Source organism: Antechinus flavipes, chromosome 2 (genome assembly GCF_016432865.1).
Source record: "Antechinus flavipes isolate AdamAnt ecotype Samford, QLD, Australia chromosome 2, AdamAnt_v2, whole genome shotgun sequence".
Lineage (NCBI taxonomy): Eukaryota > Metazoa > Chordata > Mammalia > Dasyuromorphia > Dasyuridae > Antechinus > Antechinus flavipes.
Genome location: NC_067399.1, coordinates 640,629,992 through 640,647,404, shown reverse-complemented (window position 1 = coordinate 640,647,404; position 17,413 = coordinate 640,629,992). Strand labels below are relative to the sequence as shown.

General features: G+C 43.8%; 1 protein-coding gene across 5 annotated transcripts in view; it reads left to right on the top strand.

Annotated features, from left to right (window-relative positions):
- The window catches only part of PPCDC (phosphopantothenoylcysteine decarboxylase), a 58,037-nt gene extending 54,344 nt beyond the window's left edge, over window positions 1–3,693 (top strand). For all 5 annotated transcript variants that reach the window (XM_051982225.1, XM_051982224.1, XM_051982221.1 and 2 more), the window contains 2 exons: window positions 1,590–1,758; window positions 2,148–3,693. In XM_051982225.1, coding sequence (XP_051838185.1) covers window positions 1,590–1,758; window positions 2,148–2,233 — 255 coding nt within the window. In that variant the 3' untranslated portion in view covers window positions 2,234–3,693. The remainder of the gene's footprint in view (window positions 1–1,589; window positions 1,759–2,147) is intronic.
- The last annotated feature ends 13,720 nt before the right edge of the window (window positions 3,694–17,413 follow it).

Sequence of the window (17,413 nt, the reverse complement as noted above, 5' to 3'; positions counted from 1 at the left end):
CTGAGCACAGTCCTGGCCTTGAGAGTTCTGAGTTTTGAGACATTGAGTAGCTCCTGCTGCTTGTTAGCCATGGCATTGTGGACAGGTCATTTCTTCTCCTTTTGCTTGCATCAGGTACCTTTCAGAGTTGTTAAGGGAATTATTTTTCATGAAGTATAACATGTGAATAAATGGGAGTGATCACAGTTTCCCTTTCCCTCAGATAAGCTACTGTTCCCTTGAGTATTTTCCCTTTGGGAGTCCTTCCTGTCTCCTAACTATCCTTAGCTGTGGCCTGGAGGCCTGTCAGACACCCTGCTTTTAATTGTATGGCTTGCAGTTGGTGGAATGCTTCTCTGAGGGCAGTTCCCTTCATGGTTTAGCTGGAGGCCTTTAGAGAATGGCAATATAGTACAGTGAAGAAGAGCTGGACAGGGGATTCCAAGGCTCTGGGTTTGAATCCTGCCTCTGCCACATGTTATCTGTGGAATCTAATTTCTGTCTCCACATTTCTTTCTCCACATGCTGCCAAGTTTCTGTCCAGCTCTGTAATAGGATCCTGGGACAAGTTCCTGTTACCACTTGTTTTTTGTTTTTCTTAGTATATTTTCCTCCCCTTACTTGTAAAAATAATTTAAAATATTTATTTTTAAAACTTTGAGTTCCAGATTCTCACCTTCTTTCCCTACCCCTCTACCCTCATTGAGCAATTCTATGTCGGTTATATATGGGTAGTCATGTAAAACATTTCCATAATGGTATTTTTAATTATTAATCTTTATTAACAATAATAATAAATAATTTAAATTATTAATAAGGCCAATTTTCCATAATTAGCCTTTTTAGAACTGGAGACAAACTTAGGGGAAAAATTAGCAGGAGGAGTGGCTGATCACCTGGTAATTATTGAACTCCCATATCATCTTGTGAACAAGGCATTGTGCAAAATGGAAAGAGAAAGGCAGTATGACACGGTGGAAAGAACTCTATCCTTGGAGTCAAGAGGTATGGGTTCAAATTCTGATCCAACTAGTTACTAGCTATGTAGTAGAACTTCTCAGTGCCTCAGGTATCCTTTTAGTCTGTGGCAGGATATAGGTGTGGCCTCCCAGGTGGTCATGAGGAAGATGCTTTGCAGACTCTGAAGCCCCGGTAAATAAGTTATGATTGCTACTAAGCATGGGAGATGACAAGGTATGACTCTCATGTAATAGTAAATAAATAGTATGAGACAGTATTTACTGAACGTCAGATGATTGATTAAAAACCCTAAGAGCATTAGGAGATCAAAAGGAGTGTTCCCTGGGAGTAGTCACCCCTTGGGACGGCGTCAGGGAAAAGGTGGGGCTTGAGTCAGGCTTTGAAGGACAGAGGGAGCTTAGCTGAGCAGAGGCAGGAGGAGAAGGTGTTCTGGGCCCACGGGCTGCCGTCTGTGAGAGCAGAGGGTCCGTGAAGAGGCAGGACTTTAGTTAGCAGGTGTCATATGGCCAGACTGAGACATTCTGGGCAATGGAACTGACCTTTGCCTGAGTAGGGGATCAATGGGCACCTGACTGGAGGCAAAGGTCTTATGGCAAGAATCAGTGGTAATCTGTCTCCTTTCCTCACAGACTTCAGTCATCCGGGCCTGGGACCGAACAAAGCCCCTCCTCTTCTGCCCAGCCATGAACACCGCCATGTGGGAGCATCCTGTCACAGCCCAGCATGTGGAGCAGCTGAAGGGCTTTGGCTACATCGAGATCCCCTGCGTGGCTAAGAAACTTGCCTGTGGAGATGAAGGTCAGGTCTCAAGAGCTCCTCACTCTGGCCCTACCCCCGGCACTTGTTCTATTTGTTCTGTCTCAGGAAGCTTGTTCTGCCTCCAGTCCTTGGGGAGTCCCAGGGATGGGGAGGGGGTAGATGTGGGATGGTCAGGGCAGAGCTCCATGCAGGTCTCTGCAAGGATTTATAATCCTCATCGGCTTCCTGGTTAGCAACCTGTTGGGATTAGCCTGAGGACTAGAGCTCCCCTTGGCTCCCTTTCCAGTCCTGGTGTTTGGAGATGCTCATGTGGCTTCATTAAAAGCTACCAGTATATGGCAGAATATGTGAATGTCACTTCTCCTTAGTCTAGAAGAGTCTTTGCAGGATCCCAGACTTATTTTACTTTGGATTTTTTTGCTCTTCAGGTTTGGGGGCCATGGCTGAAGTTTGTACGATTTTAGGGAAAGTGAAAGAAATCCTTTTGGAACAGGACTTGCTACACCAGAGTTGATCCAAGAAATGGCCCCCCTGCACCAACCTGTTTTCCACAGAGAAGAAGCACGTGCACTGACAAAGACTCTACAGGAGGGTCCAGTACTGGGGGGAGTCCTGACTAAGCCCCTGAGTGCACTGTCATATCCAGGCCATATGCAATCTGGAAGAAGCCAGGATGATGAGGAAACTCCCTCCTTCTCAGGCTCAGGTCTGATCTGGGGCCACCCTGGAGTGTTGTACACCTTCCCAGGAACAAAGGAGCCACCCAGGACAGAGGAGCAGGGATCCATTTGGCTTTCTTTTGGGGGTTCTTATGGGACTGCAATGGTGGTCCTCGCCAGCCTCCCTCCCCTAATACTGCCTCTGTGCAAGAAAATCAGGTTCTCTAATGGAGGTTTGGATTGTTTTCATGGAAAGTGGAAAGGCTGATGTCCATTGCAGTGTTTTATATACTTTGGAAGATTGAGAAATTGAGATAAAAGAATTATGTGCATCATGTAGGAACTAATTTTAGCCTCATTTTTGGCTAGAGATCCACAACGCTATTGGAACCCCTGCTATTGGGTTGATATCTTGTTTCACAGCCTGAGGACCCAGACCCCTTTTGAGATCAGGGAACACAATGTTTCTGCTCTTATCTTGCTTCTCTCCTTTGAAACCAGAAATCATGTCTTCCACCTCCCTATCGCCCCATGGTGCCATCATGGTGCCTCCATTTAACGTGTATTCAGTAAATGTTTTTTTAATTACTTAATTGGAATATGACAAACCATCCTTTCCTAGAGGAGCAGCCTCACTTTGAAAGTCTGCAAATATGGCGCTACCTGATAAACTCTGGCCTGAGGGAAGGCTGGCTTGGTAGGCAGACATTCTTATTGCCTAGGACAGTGGCCCTCTCATGTCTCCAGCAAAATGGTCCTTGTATTCAGCTGTACTACCCTTTAGGAAGAGATTTGGAAAAGTAAAAGGGGTGGGGATGGTGAAAAACAGAGAAAGAAAATCTTTGGGTGAGGATTGAATTCCTCACCAACTTTGCACAGGTTTCCCTGTGCCCTCGAATGTTCAGGAGTGCCATGCATGGGATTCAGCCCATTGCATGGAGGAATAGAGCCCAGGACTCCCACACTGGGGTCCTCCCTATTCGCCATTCCTTCTGCATCACTCTCTGGAAGCCCCCAGTTTGTGTGAAGGCCTCCACACCTCCCCAGCTGGCAAACTTGGGATTCTGCTTTTGGTCCCTACCCCACGGGGAAGGTCTTGTTCTCCTCCCTCTCCTCTGAAGTTTACACTGGCTTCCCACTTCTAGTCCCAGAGGTGGCGGCTATGGGGACCGTACCAGAAGGTTCAGGAACAAGATTTGTGGGCCAAGAGGCCTCATCCCTGAGTGGTCACGTGGGGAAATCAGCACTGTCCACAGCGGTCTGCCCTTTTCAACCTCTTACTTCTTTGCTTAATAAAATTGTACCAGTGGAGTAAGATCATGTAGGACCCAAGTATGAAAGAGAATTGCATTGCTTTTGTTTGAGAAAAGAACACTGATAGTTCACTTGATCAGGAGCACGGGGACATGGGGATCAATGAAGTAGAAAATCAGTGTCATTCGAGCTATTGCTTTCTTCCTTTCTCCAAATTGTAATTAAGTTGGGGATTTCACAGGCATGGGCATGTTCCTTTTCCATCCCTGAGGGAGGGTAGGTGCCTTGGCCTGGATTGCATATTATATGGTGAAGAGTCTAAGATGATATTTGAACTCAGGTCTTCCAGGCTCCTGACAGGTCCCCTCTCCATGTACTGCTGTGTTCTTCCCAGGCCAGGGAGCTCCCTACTTCATAAGGAAGTTGTGGAATGGCTCTCCCCAGGTTAGAAAGTCCTTCCCTTCAGCTGAAGTTTGCTCCCGTGGAGCTTTCCCGATTCCTCAGTCCTTGGCACAAATGGCTCTCTGGACCCGCACACCGGTGGGGCTGCTCCGTCTGCCACGGGACCGTCCTTTGGGTATCTGAACACGGTGCTCCTCTCTCGTTCTTGTGGCTTTTCTTTTCCAGGGTTAAGCCACAACCCTCAGATTGTCCAACCCTTCCTTAGATAGTGTGATTTTCAGACCCATCTTTACACTGAATGGGCAAAGAAAGGAATGGTTGACCAAATTACTGAAAGTTCATTCAACCAACAATAGAAGTGCTCATTTTAAAAACTTGCCTGATTGAAATTGAGGAGGGGGACATTCCCCAGAGGCTTGGATTTCTCAGATAGAGGGTTGGGGAAGCCTGGTGTCCAGAAAGTAAGGGTACTGGGGGATTTTAGCTTCCTCTTACTTAGCTTAGCTTACCCTTTGGGTAAAGACCAATCTTTTGACTGGTGTCCTTTCTTTTCCAAAGGAGTGGGCTGCCTTATAAATAGAGGAAAACCAGGGCTCAGCATGTTAGCTATGACTTTCAAAATCTCAAGGGCTTTAGCTGAATTCATCCTAGAATTGAGAACAGTTATGTTCTCTCTGTACATGGCCCCTCCCTAGATTTCTGTGGACCCTACCAGGAAGGCCGGTATGAGCACAAAAAGTATGGCTCATCATCCACAGGTTCTTTTATGTAACTGCTGTGGCTTCCATCAGCTAGGCACTCGAGTGGCCCTGGCAGCAGCCGCCGCCGCCAGAGATCTGTTTGTACCTACAGTGAGATGCAAATGGTTTGTCGCCAGGTGTCAGTGGACATCTGTTATGTCCTCAGCCTCTGCTAGGTACTCTTGGGATACAGAAGCATTATCAATGGTCTCTGCCCTTGAGGACCTTAAAACCTACCCAGAATGATTGGATTCACACATTAGGGAACAAGATAAGAGAAGAGCTTGAGCAGCATTGCTAGGGGCAAAACCTGCAAGATGAGATGGCAGATCTGCTCACCTATATCTAAGTGTTATCTAAGCCTACCTAAGACCCTACCTGCTGCAGGGTCCAAAGGGGAGGGCGAACTTGGGGGCAGCTGAGTCTGGAACTGGGCCTTCTGTCTGGGTAGGATAGACAGGGGAGGTGAGAATGCATTGAAGGCAAGAGGAACATTCTGAAGGAAAGATAATAGGATGAATGATGAGACCATCGGTCTGACTTGAATGGAAGATACCTGTTTGGGTTGGGGAGAGTGTTGGTAGTTATTGGGTCAGTAGTTTTGGAGGTGTGTTAGTGCAAAGGTTCTTAAACTGGGTTGTGATCCCATATGGGGTTGTATAACAAAGTGAGGGGGTGAAATTATGAAAAATTACTTTTATCTACAAATGCTTAATTTGTTTGCCTGTTTTATCAACCTACATACCTAGGGCCACATAAAAAGTTCTTGAGCAAAAAGAAGTCGTGAGTGGAAAAAGTTTAAGAAGCCTTGTATTAGAGAGAGTCAGCTTCAAGACTGGCGGCTTTCATGAGGCAGCACAAAGAGCTCTGAATGTGGTGCTGGGGGACCTGATACCACTGGCATGACTTGGGCTTGGTCACTCAATTGTGGACTCAGTTCCCTCCTCTCTAAGGCCCCTTTCAGCTCCAGAGCTACTCCTGTCTGATAGGGAAATTCTCAAAGAAAGCTATTGTCAAGCAGAGCTTCTTGATATCACAAACCCCTCTGGTAGCCCAGAGAATCCTATAGACCTCTTTCCAAAATAACATTTTTAAATGCATAAAATGTAGGATTACAAAGGAAACCTAAAATGCTTAAATAAAGGGTAAGTTTTCCCCCAGATTCATGAAGCTACCCACAGACTAGTGGATAGTTAGTGGGTAGTGAAAACATCAGGGAGGCTGGCTGGGACTAGCCTGGCCATCCCAGGGGAGGTGACAATGGAAACATACCCAAGGGTCCCTTCCATTAAAGTCACAGGCATTTGGAAATTGGGTGGAAGAGCTTGTGTATCTCCTGTCCTTGAAGTCAGTTCTGGGTCGTTGGGAAGGGGAGGAGTCCACAACCTGACCCTAACCGTCCTTGCCTTCTTAGAATCCATTTTTTCTAAAGCCCATTTGAGAAATCTGGCCCTAGACAAATGTGGATACCCAGTTCTCCCTCCCTTCTCTCCCTTGAGCATTTGTTGTGGTGGCCAAAGCAGCAGGTCAGGGAGGAGAAGGGAGTTGGATGAGCAAGGTCCTGGGAGGAAGGGCCTGTTTGTGCTGAGGACTCCCAGGCGGAACCCCGCTATTCTGTAAGGAGACCTTGAGGTCATGCACTGGCGCTCACTTCTGCCCTTGACTCATGGTGAAGGGAGGCTTGGCCCAGCTAGAGTGGGTGGGCATGGGGTGCAGGGGTTGGGTTGATGCCTTGGAGAGTTCCCAGAGCCCTCCTGCAGAAGCGTGGCTCCAGGACACATTGCCCTCCTGTTGGGACTTGTGTGTCAGCATCACATGGCTGCCCCTTTGCCTGCTGACCCAGATAACAGAACTCTGGGGATGGGAGGTTGTAGTGGACTCCCACGAGGTGATGGGCATTCTTGGAAGAACAGTGAGAGTTCAGAGGGCCCTTGTCTTTATGTGGGCAAAGCAGCAACTGCTGAGGCCTCCTGAAGCAATGAGGTTGGTGACCAGCAGAGACAAAAGTGGTCCCTGCTGGGAGGGAGGCCGTCGAGATGCCCGCAAAGGCAAAGGGAGAGCTTTTGTGTCGGGGGTGGTTGGAATCGGCTGAGAGCTTGGAGCGGCCCTGTGAAGATTTCCAGGGGTTCTGAGCTCATCTGCCAGACCTGAGGCGGGGGATTCTCAGCTAGTCCTTTAAGGAGAACTGCTCAAAAGTGCTTTTCCAACAAATTCATTGAGAGAAATCTGGAAATGACCTGGGGAAAATTGGAATGATGGGAAAGGGAAAAGTGGAGAAAATAACCCAAAAATTCCTTTTAAAAAACAGCAACGACAAATGGTTGCTTTGAAGAGAACTATGTAGTTTTTATTCTGAAAAGTTCAAATGGATGGATAGTGTGTGCTGACCTGTGGCCAGGATGAAAAGAAGTAAAGGGAATGAGTATCCCTGGCAGAAGGCTAGCCACCCTTTTCTTACTCTCTATTAGAAAAGTGAGTTGAAAATGCAAGGGAATCCTATAGAAACTCAGCTAAATGCAGGGATCAAGCAGGAAGCCTGAGCACTGGCCAATAACCCAGCAGTCCACCTTTTGCCAGAGAAGTGAGGAAATTAAAATGCAGATTGAAACACAATTTGAGATTTTGTTTTGCTGGACTAGACACATTTACTATGACAGCTTTAATTTATTTTATTACTATTGCTCAATTGATGGTAAGGTGAAAAGTTGAGGGAGAGGTAATAAATGAGTATTTTTAAAAACCCCAAATATAAAAAAACCCAAAGGGGGAAAATGTATGCTTTGTGGCAAGTCAAAGGGAGCTTTTAGGTGACAGTAAGCCCTGCCTCTGGGTCTGTTAAGCATCTTTGTGGCATGTGGGCTAGTCTAACTCAATGGTTTTTTGCTGTGCCTGGAAGGAGGATGGGGTTCAGTGGTAAAACCAGTGGGATGAGAGTAGGGGTGTGAGACTCATTGCAAAAGGAAGAAAGAAGACTTCTGCAATCTTCTTCTGTCTCTGTGGTCAGCTCCCCACGTAACATTAAATTGTGGTCTCCTCAGCCCAGTGGAGATCTCAAAACACAATTTATTTGTCTTCTTGTTTCCAAGCAAGACACACTTGGGTTATTGGTTCCTTATCTTAAGAAACTGATGCGGGTGGATAAAATAATTGGTACATCCTTCCCTCAGGGTATGTGCCAAAGGAAAGTAATTAGACCTCTTAGAGTATCAGTTTCCTCATCTTTAAAAGGGGGACAAAACTTAAGCGTTTTTATGTCACAGTTTAGAGAGAAGCGAGGTATTAGACCGACTATCAAACTGAAAATCTACACAACTGTTGGGCTGAACTCGTCGGTGTGTGGCCAGTGCACCAGCGCCGTGCCAGGAAAACGAATCGCTTCCATTTGGATTGTCTTAGGAAGATTCTGAAGATCGCATGAGACACCAGGTCCTTTCTCGAACTAACCTGCCACACACTTTATTATGCCACAGTTCTCTTTAACTGTCCTGACTCAGTTTCCTTGTACAAGTTTCCCTTGTCTCAGTCTTCCTAATTACTCCCCTAAGCTGTAAATCTCCCTCTGGTCCATGAAGGCTGAGGACCAATTAGTCTAAGGATATAAATTGTTAGCCCAAGCAAGATAAACAAGAGAGTAGACTTCCTGATTATCTTCTGTCCTTGAGAATTTACAACATCCCTCTAAAATATTCCAGGGTATTTCACTAACATCTTTATCTCTGGGTATTCAGACATCCTGTCTCTGGGTTCCTCTTTGATTCACAGCCTTTTCCAGCTGGGCTTCCCGCTCTTTCCTACTCTTTCCCTCTTCTTTGTCTCCAAAAGGTATATAAAGGTTAGAGATTCTCCATTCATTGCTGGAGAATGGCGGCTGGCGGTGGATGCTGGACGCTGGATTCTTTGAGATGACAGTCTCCTCCAGACCTGGGACCAACATGAATTCCTTGGTCCCAGTATATCTTTATCTCTGACTGGATAATTTGAGACTAGAGTCCTGTCCAGTCAATCTTACTCTCCCATTAATAAAATATTAAAAACTCTCTAATCTCTCTCCTGCCTCAGTTTCTCTGGCATTACAACTTCACTCGACTGCAGAGGGCACAGCCCCGTGGGGCTGGCCACTATTCGAAATGGGCGCTTGCCAGAAAGACTTCTCATGGAGAACTCGCACAGGGCAAGGACAAGCTGGTCAGGAAACGGGCGACGAGGACACTTCAAGGTCTCAAGAACTTCAGAGTTGATTGCGTGACATGGGAGACGCTGGCACGGGACCGCCCAGCACGGCGTGCCCTCATCAGGAAGGTGCTGCACTCTGTGAGCAAAGTAGCTCAGAAGAAATGCACGACGCACAGAATTAGGGAGTCCTCCCCAAAGGTGCATCAGGACTGTTTGTGTCCGACTGTGGCAGAGCATTCTGAGCTCGTGTTGGTCTGATCGGCCACTGCCGGACATACTAACCCAACCGCAACACGGGATGTCATTTTGGTCCTTGAGAATGAAGAGCGACAACTAGGTCACAGCACAGCAAGGGCAACACCCTTAGAAAGTTTAAGGTTCTCAGAACTGTAGCTTCCCCAGAAAAGGAGGAAGTAAGAAGGAGCGGGTGTCCCCTTTCTCACGTGAGGCCTTAGGGGCAGAGAGAAGGGAAAGCAGCCTGGGTGATGTCACACAGCAAGCCCGCAGCAGAGTCTGAAACAGACTCCCAAGCTCCCGGCCTGGCGTCTGGTGTTTCAGGACGGGGCGCAAGCGGATGCCACCCAAGGTGGCATTGTGTGCCCAGGGCCGTGCACCGGGCCATGCTTGATCTTGGGCAGCTTTGCACCGCTTCAGTTTCCTCAGGTCTTAAATGGAAATAACAGTTGTTTCTTCCTCCTCAGAGGATGATAGGATTAGTAGGACACTGGTAAGGTTCATTGAGATCAGAACATAATAGCTGCCTAACATTCTCTCCTAATGTCTTCCTAATTGGCCTCTCTGCTTATAGCCTCTCCCTTGTCCAATCCGTTCTCCAACAGCTATCAAGTGGATAATCCTGAAACACAGATCTGAGCAAGTCACATCTCCCCTGTCTCCCAAGATATCTTCAATGTTTCCCATTTTTCTCTAAAATAAAGTACAAAATTCTTGGTTTCACATTTAAAACCACTTCATATTGTCTTTCCCTATTCCACTTTCTGCTCACCTAAGATAGTGGAGTTAAAACACTCCTTGCTCTCCGTTGCCACTTCCAAACTCTCCCTCTACCTCCTTAACCAATCTTTCTTCCTCTGAGGGTTATACTATCCAAATTTATTACCATCATAAATTTATTACACTACTATTTATTAAATTTATTATTACTATTAGACAAATTTATTATTATAATAAATTTATTACCCAGTTCAGATCCTAGTGGCTGTTATCTATTATTCCCAAGGAAATTCTCCTTACTTCAGTGAATTCAGCACTTGGCTCACAAACTTTTATCTTCTCATATCTTATTGTCATACAAGGAGACTCCAACATACACATTGATACCCCCTCAAATTCCCCAGCTTCCCAGCTGTTTGATTTACTTAGTTCCCATGATTTATTCTACTTCCCCTCAGCTAGAGATGGTTACCCCTTCAGTATTGTCATCACCCACAATACTCCACTTCTATGTGAAATCCTACGAAATTCTTTTATCTGGTCATTATCTTTTATCATTCTACCTTTCCCTCGGCCTTACAACTCCTAACCCCTCACCTTCATCCTCACCTTACCTGATGTCCGATCCCTCTAGCCCTTAATTCTTTCTGAGGCCATACATAGGCTAAAAGTCTTCTCCCTTCCTCATTGCGACACGGTTCAATTTTACATTATCTTCTACTCTTCAATCCCTTGTTCCATATCCCTTACCATACCTTGCTTAGCCTCAGTTTTCAATTATTCTTCCTTTCCTCTTTATAATGTGTCACTGAACAGAGTTGGAAGAAATCACCAAACCATACTGAATTATACACATTACCGATTTATGTTACCTCAACTGGTTACTCACTGTGGAAAAACAAACATTCTGTTCCTCCATAATTGATTGACTATTCCCCTTCTCCATAGTGGCTATTCCAAACCTTGTCTCTTCTCAAGCCTCCTACACAGGGGTCCTCAAAATTTTTAAATAGGAGGCCAGTTCACTGTCCCTCAGACTGTTGGAGGGCCGGACTATAGTAAAAACAAAAACTTTGTTTTGTGGGCCTTTAAATAAAGAAACTTCATAGCCCTGGGTGAGGGAGATAAACGTCCTCAGCTGCTGCATCTGGTCCAAGGGCCGGAGTTTGAGGACCCCAAGCATCTGAAACTGTCCTCTCCAAAATTAACTCTTAATTGCCTGATTTATCTTCATCCTCCTTAACCTTAGCCTTAGACAATGGATCATCTTTTGGATGTTTTCTTTTCCATAGGTTTCTGTGACACTGTTCACTCCTAGTTCTCTCTATCCCATTGTTTCTCAATCTGCCTTGTTGGTACATCAATATCACATCCACTAACTATGGAGGTCATTCAAGGCTCTCTCACTTTCTTTTTTCCTCTGTACCATTTACTTGATGATTTCATCTTCTTTCAATTAACCAAGATTGTCCACTTAACCATCTTAGATTCCCAGATTATATAACCAGTCTTAGTCTCTTTTCCTGAGCTGCAGTCTTTTGCAAATATAATTGATTAAGGCTGAGGAAACAAAACCCAATCAAATCAATTTATTAGCAAGATTAAGCAGTTGTATAACAATCTCCATTGAATGATAGTCATCAAAACTTTCTTGTAGTCAATTATGAGGAACAAATTAAGTTACATTATCTTGAGCAATAAGGGCATTTCTTCTTTATGACTGACCAGAGTATGGCAAAACGAAAGGGTACAACCACAAGATGTACAGAACATTTCCCATTTCATTTATGCTCAGTTCTGTATTCCTGCAAAAGCTTTCCCAGAACGTTTTGTGGTACTGTATTTCTCTGAAATCACAGAAACAAAGTTATACAGAATTGTAAGCCACAGAATCAGTGCTTTTTACAAGATAGAGCTGGTTTGATTTCTTCAAGCCTTGCATCAAAACAGCATTCCTTTTGAACATCTCAAGCTAGATGTGCTGTAAGTGTGTCAGATGCAACGTAGCCAAAACAGAACTCCTCATCTTTAGTTCCAAAATTCTCCCATGGCTGAACTACCTTATTACTGTCCAGGGAGCTATCATCTTTCCGGTACTCCCCAGGCTTGAATTCTCACTGTCATCCTCAATTCCTCCCCCTCACCTTACAAATCCAATCCATTGACAAATATTGTTTTTACCGTCACATCTCCCATATATAACTCCTTTCTCTCTACTCACATAGGCTACTACCCTTGTTCAGGAGCTCACCGCTTCTCACTTTGGCTATGACAACAGCCTTCTAATTGGTCTTCCTCCTCAACTTTCTCCCCTCTGCAGTCCATCCTCTATTCAGCTGTCAAAGTAATTTTTCTAAAGTTTAGATCTAATTCTATGCCCCTCCCCACTTCTGTGCTCAGTATGATCTAGTGACTCTATTACTTCCAGGAACAAATATAGACTTCTCTGTTTGGCATTTAAAGCTCTTTGTGACCTGGCTTCTTCTGACTTTTCTAGACTTTGAGAATTTATTCTCTTTCACATACTCTGCAATATGGCTTCACTAACCTTACTCCTTCACAAATGTAATGGCCATCTTTTGTCTCCATGCCCTTGAAATGGCTGGCCCCCAATGCCTAGAGTGGGCTACCTTCTCCCTTTTTAGTTTATTGACTTCTTTTAAGACTCAGCTCAGATCTCATCTTCTTCAGGACATAATTTCTTCTCCCTACAGCTGTTAATGCCTTCCCCTTCCATGTTATATTTCATCCTCTCTGTATCTATCTTATTTACCTGTTATGTCCCTCATTAGAATGTAAGCAAGTTGAGGACTGTTTTTTCGCTTTTCTTTATATCTCTTAGCTTCTTCTAACACAAAGTCCTGTTCTTAGTAAGTGTTGAATAAGTGCTTTTTGACTGAGTGACAAACTGGCCCAAAAGTTCTTCCCATACATGATATCCATCCAATACTCCCATGCTTTGCATAAGTCCTCTCTGACCTTTGAAATGCACTCCCTTCTCATCTGTGCTTTGTAGAACTTCAGCTTCCTTAAGACACAGCCCATGTCCTCCCTTCTGCATGAGGGTTGGACCTGTCAGCTGTTAGCGCTCTGTCCCTCCTTTTCACATTCGGTATTTTTAAATTATTGCCCCTGTGAGCCCTCTTGTATGGTGCCTCCAACATGTTTGTCAAATTGAATTGGATCATGAACAACACTGGAATGATGCATCATTTAACTTTTTCCTTTAGGCCTATGAATGCTACAGAGTTTAATATCTTCCTTAATGACTGTATTAGAGCTGTAAAGTAAAAAAAAGATCAGATAAATTCTAAGGAGATCAATTCAATATGCTTTATTAAAGGAAAAATAAGAGTATTAGCCCGTCTAACTTATAAGGTTGTCTTGAACTTGAAGAACACCAATGTATGCACTCCTAGACAGCTGCCCTGTGGCCCTATTGGAGAAAAACCCTGGATAGCTAGACTAAAGAACCTTGAAGGTCCCTGCTAGTTCTGAGACCTATTTCTCCCCGACTTTGGGGATATTGCTTGTATTCTATTTTCTTTCAGCTCAGACTCTTTAGAAAAGATGAAAAAAATGACTTTGGAGAAGCTGTCTCCATCTTGTAGTGAGAAACTCATCCAGTAATAATGGCTGGTGTACATATCCCAGAGAGTAGTTTCCAAGACATAACTTTAATTATGATCATTTATTTTCTCAGACCATCCTTTCTTTCCCCTTCTTGTTTTATCCCTTCCATCTAAGCATCACCCCTCACCCCCCAATTCAATACACAAACCCAACACAAAATCCCAGAATTTATGGATTTGAAAGGGATCTGACCGGCCATCTATTCTGACCTGTGCATAAAAGAATTCCCCATTATAACATACCATCTAATGACCACCTAATCTCTTCTTGGAGACTTCAAAAGAAAGGGAGACCCCTTCTCCACTCTTATACTCCCTGTAGGAGGCAACCCATTTGACTTTGGGACACTTCTAGTAATTAGAGTTTTCCTAACTTTAAGCCCAAATTTGCCTCTTTGCAGCTTCCATCCAATGCTCCCACATCTAGGGCCAAACAGAGCCAGTTTATATAGGATACAGCCCTTTGTACAGGATAACCCTTGTCCAAGATAGCCCTTTAAATACATGAAGATAGCTCTCATCCCTATTCTTTTACCTCTTTAGGCTAAGCACCCTCAGTTCTTTCACTAGATAGCACCTGATTCTGTGGCCAGTGTCAGCTTGGACAAAATACTGAAAAAGGTGCATGAAGAATTATCTTCTTGATCAAGGTGGCCAGTGATACTTTACAAGGCCAACAGAAATCAGTCTCCCTGAGGCAATATGGCCTACTTGCTGAAAGGGCTGTTTCTCAATAAAAGCTGGATGGTACAGTGGATAAAGCATTAGCTTTAGAACTGGGAAGACCTAAGTTAAAATCTAGCCTCAAATGCATGACATTCAATTGTTGTGATTCCCTGGACAAGTCACTTAACCCTGATTGCCTTGCCAAAAAAACCCGAAACAAACAAACTCATAAGGAACTCTTTGTACAAAAGATTTATAGTAGTTCTGTTTGTAGTGGCAAAGAAATGGGAATTGAGGAGATGCCCATCAGTTGGGGAATGATTGAACAAGTTGTGTTATATGATTGTGATGGAATATTATTGTATTTTAAGAAATGATGAGCAGGATGGTTTCAGAAAAATCTGGGAAGTTTTACATTAACTGATGCAAAGGGAAGTGGGCAGAACAAGGAGAACATTGTACAGAATAACAACACTATTAGAACAATGATCAACTATGAAAAACTTAGCTACTCTAATCTAAACAAGGGACCAAGATAATTCCAAAGGATCTACAATGAAAAATGATATCTACCTCTAAAAAGAGAACTGATGTACTCTGAATGCAAATGGAGGCACACTTTTTTCACTTTCTTTATTTTTCCTTTTAGTGTGCTTTCTTTTATTCTTTAGATGTAGTATGTTTTCTCTCGCAACATGGCTAATATGGAAATACGTTTTGCATGACTTCACACATGTAATCTGTATCATATTGCTTGTCTTTTCAAGATGTGGTAGAACTGGAGGGAGGGGGAGGATTAAGATCTCAAATTTTAAAAAAGAAGAATGTTAATTTTTAAAAATAAATGTAATTGGGAAATATTAAATGAATAAATAAAACACACATAATTGGGAAATTTTATAGAAACTGCTAAAGAGAGAGGAAGAAGAAGAAAAAGGAGGAGGATAAAAAGAAGAAGCCTTCTTTTTCCTCTCCTCCATCTCCCCATTTCCAGATAATGACCCTGTCTTATGGACTCCTCAGTGTTTTTATGTCTATTTTCATCCTATCAGCCTGGGCTAGGTGCTCATTCCCTCATAAAGGCCGCCTTTCTGGTTTCCCAGCCCTCAGGAATCTCTTCATAACCTGTTCAAATTGATCTTCCTGAAGTACTGCTCTACTCTAGCTCTCCCCTCTTCAAAACCTTCCATGGTTTCCCAGTGCCTTTCGGGAAAAGCCCGGCTCCCTTTTCACTCAAGAGTATCTCTGCAATCTGGTTGGGAGCCCATCTAGACCACCCTCACTCAGTCTGTTCCAAACTGTGTCCATGCTTTGGACCCAAATCAAGTGCCTCCTCCTTCGAGAGGCCTTTCACTTTTATTTCAACCAATAGTGATCACTAGGGCAGCTAGGTTTCAGTTCAAATCCTGCCTCTGATACTTAAAAACTGACCCTGGGCAAGTCAATGAACAATAAAATGCAAATGATAAAACACCTACCTCACATGAGGTGATTTTTATAAAGTTCTTATTGCAGTGCCTGGCACATGGCAGGTGCTGGATAAATGCTTATTTTCTTTGTTCTCTGAACTCCTAGAGAATTTGAGAAGCTTTGTATTATGTTGGACTAGAGCAGGAGTTCTGTGTGTGTGTGTGTGTGTGTGTGTGTGTGATGTGCACACATGTGTGAGACAGATTTCTTGGGGAGTCTAGTGAAACCTATGGACTCAGAATTATGTTTTTAAATGCATAAAACAAAATACATACAATTACTAAGAAAACCAAAGTTTAGAGAAAATAAAGATTTAATTTTTTTCCCGTCCAAGTTCACAGACCTTCTGAAACCTATCCATACAATTAAGGAAGGGGAGAAAAATCCAAATGGACCTTGGAGACCTCAGTGGACATTGAGATTCTGATTCTTGAAACCCTTATTGGCTGGAAACTTTGTCTCACAGCACATACCACATGGTATTATTTCTTAATTGGCTCACACCAATATATCATTTCTCCCACATAGACTGTGAGCTCTAGGAAGGCAACACCAAGTCCCTGCTTGATTTGGATAGGGTGTCATGCACAGAGCAAATTCTCAATAAATCTTTTTTTAATGAGTGAATAGAATTTTTTTCATCTATTGAGATTATCACATGATTTCTGTAGATTTTGTTATTGATATGGTCGATTATGGTAATAGTTTTCCTGATATTCAACCAGCCCTGCAATAAATAGAATTTTTGAATGAATAAATGAATGACCCCATTTGGCACAATACTTCTCTCTTCATGGCCAGTGAGCTAAGAATAATTTTGACATTTTAAAATAAAGTTCCATTTGGTGTATTTAAAAATGTGCATATTTATTTTTAATATTAAAGTGTAAAAACCATTCTTAGCTCCTGGACACACAAAAACAGGCTGCATTCTGGATTTGGTTTGTGGATTGTAATTTGCCTAACCCTTCTCTAGAATACCATGACAGCTTTGGAAGATCTAGAAGCACCCTACAGAAAACTAGATGAAGAAATGTAAAGTTGGCATATGGTTAAAACTTGCAGGATTTTATAAATCAATCAGTCAATCCATCAACAAGCATTAAGTGACTGCTGCATGTATCAAGCCACTGAGATAAGTGCCAGTGGTCAAAGACTTCCAGGAATGATAAACGTTGGTGAATGTTTTCTGCTCTGTTATGATCACCTCTCCCCCACACGCCTTCCCTGACTCTCATTCCAGTGTAATTTGATTGAAGCTGAAAGCTGGCCATTCCCAAGAGGGCCTGTAGGAGTAGAATTTATCATTTCTATCTCATCTGAGTCTGAGCAACCAAGTGTGGTCAGAATAAAGGGCAGGGAGATTCGTGTCCAGGATTGGAGGCTGCCCAGCCAAAGAGGCACCTGCTTCTCCAGAGTCCAGAAAGGCAGATGAAGCAGGCCCTGGTGGGAACCTTTGATCTCATCCCCATAATGCAGAAACGCTCCAGTGCTTAAGACCAGAACAGACCCTCCCCAGAGATCTCCCCCGCTCGCAGCCTCCGCAGGGAGAGGGTGTCCTTTCTCTTCTGGTGGCTTCTTGCCCAGAATGGAGGCTGGTCCTTCTAACGGTGGGAGCAAGGAGGATGGAGCCCGGGGCCCATCTAGGCCTCTGCTTTGGGTTCAGAAGATGAAGTAGAGGTATCAGTCAGGAAGAGAAAATTGGATGAGAAAAATAGATACTGGTCAGTTGGTGTGTGAAGGT